Raw genomic sequence first — 15,201 nt, 5'->3', positions numbered from 1 at the left:
GAGAGAGTATACCACAGATTTTAGAACAAAAAGCTCAAATATAGATGAGGAGACATAAGACAGTTAGTGAATGAAGATTAGGTTTTAGCATCGTTTTTTTGGGGGGGTGTTTTGCCCACCATTAAAAAAACAGGTGCACTTGGTCAGTCTGTCTCCCATGTCAGCACCAGAACTGGTCTAGTTCAGTGTTTCTGTGATGTTTTGTGTCATTTTAAAGGACTGTTTAGTCCAACTTTATCAGTTTCACCACTTTACCAACTAAGCTCCCGATTTATATGTTTCTAGGGCAGCTTGTGTGAACTGAAGTGAGGGAAAGTGCTGTGGTTCGGTACCAGTAGAGGCTGGTGGAAGTAGAAATTGGAGGACGGGCACATTGTAAAGAATGGAATAAGTAATGGTATCAAACGCATGTGTTCCACGCTCATTCCATTTATTACAACTAGCCTGTCCTCCGATTTTTACCTCTACCAGTGTCCTCTGTTTGGTACATTGTGTTCCACTTTATCCCCACAGCTATAGAGCAGGGTCCTGCTCAGAAGGGTTGAACGTTACAGGCATAGACATTATTCTGTCATAGAGAAAAGGCAATCTTCTTAGCGCTATAGTATTGTCTAGTATAGTCTGGTATGCAGGCAAGCAAGTAATTTGCTATCAATTTGACACAAGTCTCTGTTCTATCTGCAGTGTTCTGAACCATTCACCCTTCTGAACAAGCCCTGGGTGTGTAGGGTGCCTTCACAGGCATTTTGAATGCAGAGAGCCATGGTTGAGTTCCAGGTCCCCTTCGTATAGTCAGACTGTACAGATCAACAGATTGCTATGTTATATGGATGTGGCTCCTGAGATGCATAAACAACCCTCCTCCAGGTGTTGTGAGATCTAATAATCTGCAGGCTGCAATGTAGGAGACCTGGAACACTTCCATAGGGAGCTCAGAGTAGCCTCCTCCTCCTAATTGTGATTACTGTATGATGTGTCCTGTCTGGGTCTGTATGTAGCAGAGCTAGCCTGACGTGTGGGGGGGCAGAGCAGCAGGACTCTGGTACTGCTTTTGTTGAAATGATCCCTCAGACTATATTGTGAACAACAAAGCGGACAGACTTACTAAGTATGTATCTGCGTGTGTGCATACATGCAACTGTTGTTTTCCTATGGGAATGTATCATGCATTTTATAGAGATGAAATGATGAATTTACTGTACGACTGTAAATCAAGTCAGTGTTAGGTTTCTAACATTGTCTATTATGCATTATTCCCTTTGGCAAAATAACAGGTGCCGACGTTTACTAGCCTAAACCAGGCCCAGTATGTGTGGAACAACATATAATGAAAACTGGTTTACATCACGTATAGTCTTTGCATCTTACAGTTCAGAGTACACAGTACACAGTTAGTATGCTAGTTTGAGATACTCCATTTCGGAGTTTGAGGCAAAGCAGGTGGCGCATTGTTTTTTTGTTGTTGTTTTTTTTATCTCAAAGTCATAGACGTCCAGCTGTGACTAGAATGTAATGTTTGATTGAACAATAAACTGACCCGACGTGAAGTCGTCGTTTTACAATGTTGGTTTTAGGGAGCTTCATATGAAGTGGTAGCCTGTGGTAGCAGTGGTAGCCTAATGAACGTAGTTGAACCATACATGATCATGGGGGATCTATTAAGCGGTTGCAACATACAGAATGTTCAGATATAGAACAGACATATCCACGGTCATACATGTAATACAGAATAGTGCAGTTATCCTTTATTATAGTTCTGAGGGCTCCATTCTCAGCCATTGGACGCAACTTAAAACGCCTCTTGGCAATTTATGTCGGCAGTCAAAGGTGAAATTACAAAATGTTACTCCAGGGGTGTATTCCATCAGCATCGCTAAAGGAAATCCAGGCTTATTTTGATATGTCTTGCAGTTAGTTTTTTTGATAAGTCTTGCCATCAAAATAAGCCTGGATTTTCCTTTATCCATCAATGTCGCTAAAGGAAAATCCAGGATTATTTTGATAAGTCTTATTTAAAAAGAAAGAAAAAAAAGCCCTTATTTTGATAAATAAGCCTGAATCTTCCTTTAGCGACATTGATGGAATATCTCCCCGGTGGGTAGAGTAGTGGTAAATAAAGCCGTTTTTCACAACTATGAGCAGGTCAAGTGCCATAATTTGCTCTGAAGAATTGTGGCTTTGAAAAAAGCACTAATATTTCACAGCCCACGTTTATGCTAGGGATATTCTTTTTTTACACCGTTAAAATAAGAGCCCTGCAAGTATGACATTCTGCATTCATTCTCTTGAATAACATCCCATGATTCAAACTCGGTATGAGACAGCTCATGTTTGAGACACACATTCTGTGCAGAATAAATGATCATTAAAGCAAATGTACATGTTAAATGCTTCTCAGGTCATTTAGGAGATTGTGCAGAGCAGACTGTATCTGGCACAGGAAACTTTTAGGAGCTCTTAAGGGAGCGCCTAACCCTTTGAAGTAGTCCTGTTCCAAGCAGTCATTTCCCAGTCTAGTGTGGTCAGCATTGTGTGTGTTTGGGGGTATTTTGGGGAGAAAGAGTTGGAGGTTATGTATTTCTTTGAAATTGTTCTTCTTTGTATAACTCATTTTAGCCTCTACGCTCCAAATCTGAATCATTGAATACTGGCCAGAAACTTCATATTGTCTAGATTCGAATCTCACTTGTACTGGAAATGTAGGTTTTTAGTTGTTCAGTTATGTTCCTTATGTGGTAATTTATTGCACCAATATTTCTCACTGTTGAGTTGAGCCTGATACCACACTTTTTTTTTGTCTTTCTATCTTTTTTCCTCCCTCTTTCTTTTTTTGACGTTTGTGAACTTGCCCTGATAGAGTGAGGCTTTGTTAACTGTCATGTAAGACCCTGCTGATCTATAATGTGATGATGTTGTGACAGAATTGGGGACTGCAGGGCTGTCCTTTGGTTGACATTATTGTGTTCAATATGTTTAAATCTTCTGCAATCGTGGAGGCTGGAGGAGGTAGAAATTGTAATGCATGGAGTGGAATAAGGAATGGTATCAAACACACACATGTTTGATACCATTTCTGATTCCATTCCATACATTACAATGAGCCTGTCCTCCAATTTCTGACCTCCACCAGCCTCCCCATGTCTGCTATCCAGAATCAGATGGAGCTGGCTGTTTTCTCCTATACTACTCAAAATCAGCCAGATGATCTGATCCTGGGTCGCAAAAAAACATCTGGCTCATTCTGATCTAGATTAAATGTTTTGAAATACTGGGCCCAGAAGACCTTTGGTTAGAAACTGGCAGATAAGCAGGACTTTCTCCTGTCATTAAACCATGTTTGTTTTATCATTATCAGTAGCCTGTTGAGCTTTCATTTTAAATACTATTGTATCAGAAATTGTCTAGTTTTTTATAAAAGTAAAATCCTCATTTATTTTTTTGTAACATGCTCATTTGCTTCTTTGACTTCCTTCCTCCTATTTCATTTGTATGAATTGGTTTCTCAACTCACTCGCTTTATCTTTCTTTACATAAAGCCTGGTACACACATGAAGATAATCTGTCAGATTTTGGCCCGATTTCCCCCCTTCCGACCAAGGACAGCAAATGCCCGATTATCAGATGGCCATTAAGATTATCCTGTGGTGTGAGGTGTGTTAAGAGTCAATTTCTCCCGACAATCTGCTCGGAAAATGGTCGGGGCCGACGATCGTAAATATTAAACATGTTCAATATTTACGATCAAAAGTCCTCTTGTGTGTGGGCAACTCCCGACAACTCCTGAGTCCGGTTGTGACGTGGATGGAATGTAGCCAATCAAGAAACGAGCTGACTTATTTTTTTCGTTCTTCGGCACTTTATTTGCCCTGTCGCACATGGCTGCCTCGTACAGGTCAGTCAGGGTACTACGTTAGATCACGCAAGATTTCTGGCTTGGGGGACGAGACTCTAGATTGTCGTAGATCAGATCTTTATAAATGTGGCGTGCTGTATTGGGAATATCGGAGCACACCACACACAATACGATCAAAACTGTTAAATCCATGACTTTTTATCTTCATGTGTGGGGTCTCTCTCAGATAAAAAAATCTGTTAAGATTTAGAAAATCTTTATGTGTGTACCAGGCTTAAGTTATGCCTTTCTGTCCATGGCACTGAACATTGTAAACTACATGCAGTTTGGAAGAGCAGTTTATTACACATGTATTAGCTTCTCTCTTCTGTTATTGGCCCAGGAAGTCATTTCCAGCAGACTGTTTATTGTTTTCCTGTTGTCGTTTTCAATAAAGACACTGTTGTCTACTGTCATAATGGCTGCTTTCTTTTTCGCCTCATTAGCAACAACTGATTGGTCTGTTTGTCAGTCGAGCAGAACAACATCAGGCTTTCAAGGACAGATAGGAATCACTCTCTGAAGACCAGAGATAGGAGTCTTATGTACAGAGTAGGATCAGAGTAGAGATTACACTTTATTCCAATGTGAATTAGATAGGGGATGATTCAAAGGTATTACCTTATTAATAAAGGTATTATAGAAATAGAATGAGTAGAACAGACATTTTCATTCAAATCAACATTCCATTGTAGAGCTTGTGGAGGTACACAGTCTCATAGGGGAACTCCCAGCCTAGGCCCTACTGTGTGTGTGTGTGTGTGTGCGTGCGTGCGTGCGAGTTTCACTTTCACTGAGTTTCACTTTGATTGAATAAATATCCACTGTAGAAACAATGTAGTTATGAGTAGCTCAGGTAATTAGAGATAACCCACACACTGACACAGGTAGTCAGAGATAACCCACACACTCAGACAGGTGGTCAGAGATAACCCACACACTCAGACAGGTAGTTAGAGTTAACCCACACACTCAGACAGGTAGTCAGAGATAACCCACACACTCAGACAGGTGGTCAGAGATAACCCACACACTCAGACAGACAGTTAGAGATAACCCACACACTCAGACAGGTAGTCAGAGATAACCCACACACTCAGACAGGTGGTCAGAGATAACCCACACACTCAGACAGACAGTTAGAGATAACCCACACACTCAGACAGGTGGTCAGAGATAACCCACACACTCAGACAGGTAGTCAGAGATAACCCACACACTCAGACAGGTGGTCAGAGATAACCCACACACTCAGACAGACAGTTAGAGATAACCCACACACTCAGACAGGTAGTCAGAGATAACCCACACACTCACACAGTTAGTTAGAGTTAACCCACACACTCAGACAGGTGGTCAGAGATAACCCACACACTCAGACAGGTAGTTAGAGATAACCCACACACTGACACAGTTAGTTAGAGTTAACCCACACACTCAGACAGGTAGTCAGAGATAACCCACACACTCAGACAGGTAGTTAGAGATAACCCACACACTCAGACAGGTAGTTAGAGATAACCCACACACTCAGACAGGTAGTTAGAGATAACCCACACACTCACACAGGCAGTTAGAGATAACCCACACACTCAGACAGGTAGTCAGAGATAACCCACACACTGACACAGGTAATTAGAGATAACCCACACACTGAGACAGGTAATTAGAGATAACCCACACACTCAGACGGGTAGTCAGAGATAACCCACACTCAGACGGGTAGTTAGAGTTAACCCACACACTCAGACAGGCAATTAGAGATAACCCACACACTCAGACAGGTAGTTAGTGATAACCCACACACTCAGACGGGTAGTTAGAGATAACCCACACACAGACGGGTAGTCAGAGATAACCCACACACTGACACAGGTGGTTAGAGATAACCCACACACTGACACAGGTAGTCAGAGATAACCCACACACTCAGACGGGTAGTTAGAGATAACCCACACACAGACGGGTAGTCAGAGATAACCCACACTCAGACGGGTAGTTAGAGTTAACCCACACACTCAGACAGGTAGTCAGAGATAACCCACACACTCAGACAGGTAGTCAGAGATAACCCACACACTCAGACAGGTAGGGATAGCTCACCTGTGATTTGTCAACATAGATGTACAGCTTCCTGACTGGGCTACGACTGTGAAAGCCACTTCGCTCTGGTCTCGAAAAGAGATAAGCAACACAATTACCTCAAAAGACAACAGCTGTATAATAATAAGAAGAAGAATAATAAGAATAACAATAAGAATAATAAGAATATTAGTAACAATAATAATAATAATAATAATACTGCATAGAGCAATCGTTCTGACTAACAGACGGCCATGACCTGTAACATCTCAAATTCAGAGGGTCTCACCTGGACATGCACTCATTGGGACTTTCTCTTGCTGGAGTTTCTTTGCTGTCTGATGAAGCAGTCCCACTAAACTGGAACTGAGAGGGAACCAGGGTAAGCAGATGTGTTCTACAGCTGAATGTGAATCAATTTATAGGTATGAAGATCAGGTGTGGGTGGGGGTGGTGTGGGTGGGGGTGGGGGTGTTATTTGTCTCCGCTGCTGTCTCATGTTGTTAAGGAACGAGGAACAAGGAAGACATTCAGGAGGAAGGCATCAGAACAAGACATTTAAGAATAATAAGAATGTGGAGGTGCGGGTGGGGGTGGTGGAGGTGCGGGTGGGGGTGGTGGAGGTGCGGGTGGGGGTGGTGGAGGTGCGGGTGGGGGTGGTGTTTACAATAGATATAACCTCAGGTCTAATAACAGCATTCTCTTTAATGTGGCAAATGTCAGATCTGAATTTGGTAAAACTGCATTCTGTTACAATGCTCCTTCAACTTGGAATGTACTTCAGAAAAAGTTGAAACTTAGCATGTTCATTCCACTCTCTGACTTTAAACCGTGTGTTACAGAGACTTTGAATCATACATGCAAATGTGCTTAGCGACATTTTTTATGTGGCCCCCCCCCACACACGTTTTGTCAGGGGGTTGAAGTTTTCTATTGACCCGTGTTTTCAATAGACGGGTGTTTAATCGACAGGGGGGGGTGGGGCATAAAAAGTGGCATCAATCCACACACAATACCCCATAATGACAAAGTGAAAACGTAAATGTATTAAAATTTAAACACAGAAATACTTCAAAGTCTTTACACCCTTTGCTATGACACTCACTTTACACACTTTGCTAAAAAGAATGACCAAAATGTCATCAACAAATCACCTAGTTGAAATGAGTTAATGTTAATGCAAGGATAATAGTTATTGTAATAATATGTCATTTTGGAATCAATATCTTGTTTTTATAGGGCCTCTGATTTGCATAGAAATCAATTACACACTGTGTAGATTGGGATGTCACTACCAACTCAGCAAATGTTATAACCTTCTCTTGATCCTGACAAACAACACCATAAATTGATACAGCTACCACTATTCTTCACATGAGAGATTGTGCAGAAACTGGGTGCATCAAAGTTTGGCCACTTGGTTATAGACCAATTTTCCACCATTCAACTTTGTACATTTTTGTGAGTCTCCCCAGGCCTTAGGGTCGCATTCCTGAGCAGTTTTGTTCCTCTCCGTTTGCTCAATTTGTAATGACAACCTGATCCACATTGAGTCCTATGTAAATTAGAGACCCTATAAAAACAAAGATATTGATTCCAAAATTATGTTAACTATTACCCTTGAATTAAGATGGACTCATTTCAAGGCTAGAAACTGTAGAAACTATAGCTGTCCATCCTTTCACCACCATCCAACATCAGTCCTCAAAAAAAAAAAAAAAAAGCCCCCTCTAGTGGTTGTGGCCCTAAGCGACCGCTTAGTCCGTTTATGCCTTGGGCCGGCCCTGAAGACTACCATGGCAATTATGTTTTACAATTCCATATCATTCCGTATCACCCGTTCTACTCATTCTATTTCTATGCTATTGACCATATCAGTCACTTTCGGTTACCATTAGGCTACGGTTTTATTTTGTTATAGACACTTACTATCTATTCTTCTACTATCCTTACAGCCTTACAGACTGTAACCTCAACAACATACATGTTCTGTACACATAATGCATAGAGGGACAGGAAATGACATCGACCCCCAAGACCCCCTAGTCTCCACATCCTAAACCACTTCAGGGACCCAGCATAAGTCACACATGGCTGTACATCCTACAGCCATGTAGAGCAGTAGTATTTAACCATACACTCACATCGACATCCACAGGGCGCCACGCATCCTGGATATGGAACATATACCATACACATAACAATAACATGAAGATAGCATCAACAAACTAATGAACTAATGACATGAGAGAGCCTATATGCAGGGGTCTACAGTATGCACTCTGGCCTGCGTGAGAGAAGGGCGTTCTGATCGCCAGTCTGGTACATCCTAAACCACTTCAGGGACCTGATATACGTAGATGCTGTACTGTGCAGTAGCCACGTAAATGGCATTTTAAACAATGGGTTAACCACATGCCTATGGTGGCCCCCATGGCGCCTTGCATCCTCCATGTGGACCGTAGACAGACGACAAGAACATATAGATAACAACCGGACATGCATTAATGGACCACTGACATGAGAAAACCTACTACAAGGGTCGACAGGCTTATTATAATGCATGGGATGGAATCAAACATGAACGGTGCCAAAAGACTGTCTTGACTGAAATGTATGTCTTATGCTATTCTCAAGGCCAGAATTCTCAGCACACCTGTTGGCACTTGAACTGCTCATTGTCATGAATACGTCTCTCTTATCGCTACTCCACCCTCCTGAGCGCAGGCGAGACAGCGCTCCAGCACAGCGGCCATTTCACATGTTGCACAAATTGTCAATGTCTTTGCTAAAAATAGGTGCCCCATATCGTAGCTACACACATGGCATGTTAAACAATAGCGTTTAACCAGACATCCATGTAGGCCATAAACTATACAGATAACAATAACATATTGACAGCATCCGGCCAAACATGAATGAACCACTGACAGGGAGGGAGTCCACTGGGAAGACACTTAAGATTCTGGCTTTTGATTGTCAGATTGAAAACATCATTAGGGATGTACTGAACACCAGCAGATCATTCTAAGAAACAGCTCCACATTCTAGATTTCTATAATTATGTGAGAGCAGGGTTTCTCTGGTCAGTCCTGAGGGGCCACAAGGTTACACAGGCCTAGACAGGACATACACATGTGTTTGGTACCATTCCTCATTCCGTTCCATGAATTGCAATGAGCCTGTCCTCCGATTTCTACCTCCGCCAGCCTCCCTTGGTACACAACTGATTCAACTGATCACGCAGTGGATGATTAGCTGAATCAGTTGTGTTCATGCTGGGCTGAAACAAAAGTGTGCACCACTTCACTCCTCAGGACTAGAGCTGAGACTTGGCCAGACCCTCTTAGCCTTACTTCAGATACAGTCATTCTAGCCCAACGCCGTTTTGCTTGAGCTACAACTACCTGTGTGCAGACGGAGTCGTGCTATCTGTCATAAGACAATGGATTGAGATGAGGTTAATGCAGAACGGCTCTGAGGTTCGTAAAGTGGACAAAACTCTTATGTAATTATTACATAATCCCAGAGCATTTCTTGGAGAGAGATGAATGTTTGTTTTGCAGCCAAGCTTTGATTTATTTGTGAAGGAAGAACTGATGCCCTCTACTGGTCCATCGACAATTCTGCAAAAGGAAATGGATTTTGCAGGCTCTAAAATCACAATTGACTATGCCATACCTGCAGTGCATATAGGCCAATTTGTCCAAAATTATTTGTCCAAAACCCCAGAATGAAATAATAATGAAATAACACACCTTAACACTTACCTATTGTAACAGCATAAGTTTCATATAACTTCTGTCTAGAATTCAAACTTAGAAACTGAATTGAAGTGTGTCCTCAAATGTCCCTCTCATTGCTCCTGCCTGCATTCATTAGAGTGAATGGAAACCTCACTGTCGTCTGAGAAGTGTGCTAGTCGCCTATGACATTTACGACAATTATTTCAAGTCATTACCCAGGGGACTTATTTCTGGTGTTGAACCCATTGGGCTGGTTCAGTGGGCTGGAAGCCCTCCTCAGGCCACGTGTAATCAGACGGACAGGAGCTTCATTAAGACTTCCTTCAGGAAAGCATGAATTTAATGAGGGATTACAGTTATGGCCGACGTAGCATTTAATCCTATTTATATCAGTCTAATAGCATCCAGTTTAGGCCCAACACTCACACTCAGTTACAAAAAGAATTAGCTAGCCTAGTCTTAGCTAAACCTAAAAGGTAAGATATTTGATAAACATGTATGAACAAAGTACTTAACAAGCAGCACAAACTGCAAATTTCAGTCCTTCAGTCCTCCGGCGACTGTCTACACCTGCATGGCAGATAAGATATCCATCTGGTAGGATATCAATATAGATATATCATCTACTGTATATTGTGGTTGAGCAGAGGCAAGTGGAAGACCATTACTCTTCTTCAGGACCTCGTACATCAGGGGAGGCTGGTGGAGGTAGAAATTATAATGGGCCAGCTCATTGTAATGCAGGACAGTGCCAATCTGTATGTTAGTTGGTTTGATAGTTATTGTTACACTTAACTTGTCACTGGGTGGGGTCCCTCACTATCACTGGGTGTGGTGAAAATGGTTGGCCTGATTGGTTTCAGTTTGAATCTTACAACACCATTCATCATTCACTATGTATTTCAATGGCCCACTAATACCCCCAATACCTGAGAAAGAGAGAAAGACAGAGAGAGGAAAGGAGAGAAAGAGGGGGGTGGGAGGAGAAGGTATAAAGGAGGGAGGGAGAGAGGGAGGAAAGTGGGAGGACAGGAGAAAATCCTACATGAACGACTCTCCTGTAGCTCTTCACAGAACTCAGGTTATTCCTAGAAGTAAACTGGCAGTAACACCTGGTTCTGGAAAAAAAAGTCCCTCGTCCTGAGTTGATTGATCAATGTTTCTGCCTGAAGATAAGACTGCTTCCTTTTATTTCAGGTGATGAATATAACCCTCTGAACTCATGTTCTAAGCCATACCTACAGATACAAATGAGCTGTATGATTCAGAAATTAGAGATCATGTTGGACCCTGATATTATATATATTAAAAAAGATTATATATATATATATTATAGACATTAATATGTAATTCATAAAGATGTATGAGAATTGTGGTTTAATATCTAGTAATACTATTTTAAAATAATACTATTTTCCTCATGAGTAGACTAGTATGACGCTGAATTCTTATGAACTCATGAGGAAAATTAGTGATTCAAAGAACAGGGATCCCTAGGGTTGTGTCACGTCAACACCAGGAAATCTGTGAACCGGGAAATCTGGGAATGTTAACACTCAGATCAGATGAAACACACAGGGGATTGAAACATTCTGGAAAGTTCCCAGATGAATGAAAACTTATTTTAAATTTCATTTTCATTTTCATTTTCAAATTGAATCAAATACAATATAAAATGTGTTGGACAATGTTATGAAGAACGTGTTGATTAAACATTAGCAACATCTATCTGGCCTCATTGATGAGATTGTAGGAACATTAGCAACATCTATCTGGCCTCATTGACGAGATTGTAGGAAAATGAGATTATAATGTCATTATAATGATCTACTGATTACCCAATTCACTCCCAACTCTGCCTGGCTGTCACACCTCCCCCTGAGTATTGAACTGGACTTTGCTCTGCTATAGGGACAGAGAGAGAGAGGGGGGGGGGTCTAGTCTTTTGAGAAATGGAAGGAGGAAGAAAAGAGAGGAAGGAGGGGAGGGGGTGTACTGGGCACCTTGAGCATATCCTGGGGTCCTGATTGGAGGCTGGGATGTCCTTTGCCTATATAAAGCCCCAGCCCAGGTGTCCTGCTTCTGAATCATTACACAGTCGAGCTGCAGCGCCTGGAGGGGAGAGAGAGAGAGAGAGAGAGAGAGAGAGAGAGAGAGAGAGAGAGAGAGAGAGAGAGAGAGAGAGAGAGAGAGAGAGAGAGAGAGAGAGAGAGAGAGAGAGAGAGAGAGAGAGAGAGAGAGAGAGAGAGAGAGAGAGAGAGAGAGAGAGAGAGAGAGAGAGAGAGAGAGAGACACACACATACACACACACACACACACACACACATACACACACAGGTCAGTGAGAGGAGGGAGAGAGAGCCTGGAGACTGAAGACTGAGGTCTGAAGTTTAACCTGTCTGGCTGACTTAATTGATCTGACCTGTTGAGAATACTGCTTCCTACACTGTTTGACTGGGTTGAGTCTCACCATCGACTGACTGAAGGTTCAATATTTGTTGAACAGTTGACTAGCTGACTGACTGGCACTTTCCAAAGGACTGCCTCAGTGTGTTCTCCACAGCCAGAGATCATTTGATGACTGTTTGAAGACCGTCATCTCACCAAGATGATGTTGAAGACCTTCCTCACCCTCTTCCTCAACGGCCTGGTGCTGGGTGCCTCCTCCTCTTCCTCATCGTCTGAGGAAGATGGTGGGAGCAGTGAGAAGGATAGCAAGGAGCATCACCCCAAAGGTCAGTCTGGTTATTTTACAGTAACTGGCTGACGTTATTTTACAGTAACTCTATTTACATATGATTCAAATGTAGTGATTCAGATGACGTATACAATGTAAGCACTGTAGAAGTTAATTTCAATTAACTATGTGTAAGAATCAAACAATGTGTGTGGGTCATTTAATGACCTCTGATTCGTCAAGAGATTGTTAAGCTTTGCTAATACCATCCTATATAATAAGCAAGGCTGACTTATTTGACAAAGTCAGTGGTCAGTGAGGAATGTGAGTTGATGTTCAAAAGCTAGACATTTCAGGAATAATTTAATCCACCATTTTAAACTCTCTAATAGAATCTGAAACCCTATTAAAGCCGGAGAGAGAGTGATTAGGCAAAGCTGCTGAAGTGTGTGTGTGTGTGTGTGTGTGTGTGTGTGTGTGTGTGTGTGTGTGTGTGTGTGTGTGTGTGTGTGTGTGTGTGTGTGTGTGTGTGTGTGTGTGTGTGTGTGTGGGTGTGGGTGTGTGTGTATGATCAATTCAATTCAAAACATGTTATTCATTCCCGAGGGGTAATTACAACACCACCAACAGCAACAACCTGACAACATGCCACAACCATGACATATTTAAAATACACACACAGCAATATTTCATCTGTGGGAAATAGACATGGTGATTTACCCCCTGTCGTAATGTCGATTTCCTCATGCTGTTAATTTAATGGCATCATTAAGTGTAATTAACAGGGAGATAAACTATTCCTATCTACTTTCTATGTTGATATCCAAAGGTTCATCTTAAACTAGAGACTTTGGACAATAGAGTAAACAGCAATAGGATAGGATGTAATTTGAAAAACAGATGGACTTTGATTGGATTTGATTTGGACTTTAGCAATAGAGAATATACTTTGTTCCCATCTATTCAAGTTTCAACACTTGCTATTATTCTCTGTGGCAGTATATATTTGATGAATTATCTAGTGTTTTCAAAATTCTCCTCTCACCTTTCTCCTTACTTACTCAAAGTGTAATTGTTGCTCTTTAGGAATATTATTTGTTACTCTACTGATTAAGTGCAGTAATTTTAGGCAAACCACCTCTCCCATCCAAAATGAAATACCTTTGAACTAATGAACTCAAGATAAGACACATAAGTTAATTCAGAAAAAGAAAAGAAATAGACTATAGAATAGATTTTCCTCAGCCGATGGTGGTGACGTTGCTGGGCTGTCAGTGGTTTTTGTGTGTGTGGGGGTGTGTGTGTGTGTGTGAGTATGACTGTGTGTGTGCGTAGTCACAGGGATAGTCCTTAGACTAGTATTGACTCTGGAGACCGCACACACGCACGCACATCTAGACCCAAACAATGGTCCAGAGGAGTGGAGAGACTGTGTTTTTAGACAGGTCCAGAATAGACGCTGGTGGGGAATGAGTGGGAGAATTGACGCCGATGTTATTGAGTGGGAGGGATGTATTCTAACCTAGAGGTTCAGGACAGCTGATGTTCTCCTAAATCCAGCCTACATGCTGCAACCAATTCACCCATTTCTCTCATGACTGAGTCATCACAAATTTGAAAATGAAAATATCTGGCCATAATTTTACTGCACTCCAAAAACAAGGAATCCTTTAGCCGTTCTGAAATACCTGTAAGAATGTCGGCAGTCAGTCAACATTGCCCAACAAACAAACTTGTTAGAGATTCTTTGTTTACAAGTGCCTATCCAACAGTGTACTTATCCTCATTAAGAACTTGAGAGAGAGAGAACAAAGCCGTTTTCTGTTTATTTTCACACAGAGAAACACTTCTCTAAATGTATTGTTGACATTACCATGACTAAGGAAAAAGAGGCAAGTGATATCTCTCAGGATAGCTGCAGCAACAGTAGGGAACCCATGACGTCACAGTGACTCAAAAACTCCCTTTTAATGCTCCATCGCTGAGATCAGGGTTTAACTGGCACTGACACAGGCTGTGGAGGGACATGACTGTGGTGAAGGCTGGACAACACATGCTGAATCGCACGTTTCTGCCATGAACGTCTCCTACGTTTTCAATGGCACGTAGATTTAGTTCCTCTTGGCAGGACAAGTCATGATTCAGAATGTGCAGTCCAGCATTTCATCAGCCTGTCTACCAATCCTTCCACAGAATGTGGAAGTGTGTGTGTCAGTACCAGACAGTAATACATTGCTGTCTTATGTGTACCACGGAAACATAACCACAGACACTGCTTCGGTACTTCTTGTAAACTGTATGAGTTAGTACAATAAAAAAGAAGCCAAGTATTTGGGTAAAATATTGAAAGGAGGATTTGCTGACCAAATTCAAACAGAGCCATATCCAGCAGTGGGTGTTAAATGCCCTCATTTTACTGTCATTTAATTTCTTCCCCAATAGCAATCAATCTAGATACATGTACCGGTATCTAGCTATACACACACTGCCATAGAAAATCTGTACAAATATATATAACAATTTAGAGTACAGTTTCGTGGTGAAAGTGGTTGAAATAAAGGTGTTCTCTAGCCCAAGTCTAAACAGAATGAAATGATCCTTGTCATTCACACTTTGGATTCTAATGGCATTTTGCTCCTTTTATGTCAGCGAGACGCCTCCTGTGAGGGTTCAGACTTTCCTCCCTGCCAGATGTTATTGAGTCACGACACTTCATAGGAGCAAAAAACCTGAGGAACTAAACCGGGAATTCAATATTTTCATTCAATTTTCACATTGATCAGAATGACCTTTCCTTTCCTTTA

General features: G+C 41.7%; 1 protein-coding gene across 1 annotated transcript in view; it reads left to right on the top strand.

Moving 5' to 3' along the window:
- Nucleotides 1–12,328: 12,328 nt before the first annotated feature.
- Nucleotides 12,329–15,201, top strand: part of ca9 (carbonic anhydrase IX) — a gene marked incomplete at both ends in the record, with an annotated part of 11,101 nt that continues 8,228 nt past the window's right edge. Inside the window, one exon of the mRNA XM_080529591.1 lies at nt 12,329–12,464. Within this exon, the coding sequence (XP_080385717.1) occupies nt 12,329–12,464 (136 nt within the window). The remainder of the gene's footprint in view (nt 12,465–15,201) is intronic.

The sequence above is a fragment of the Nansenia antarctica genome (assembly GCF_963989245.1).
Source record: "Nansenia antarctica genome assembly, chromosome: 4".
In the NCBI taxonomy this organism is placed as follows: domain Eukaryota; kingdom Metazoa; phylum Chordata; class Actinopteri; order Argentiniformes; family Microstomatidae; genus Nansenia; species Nansenia antarctica.
Note: the sequence above shows the minus strand (reverse complement) of the source record. Positions and strands in the feature narration are given on the sequence as shown.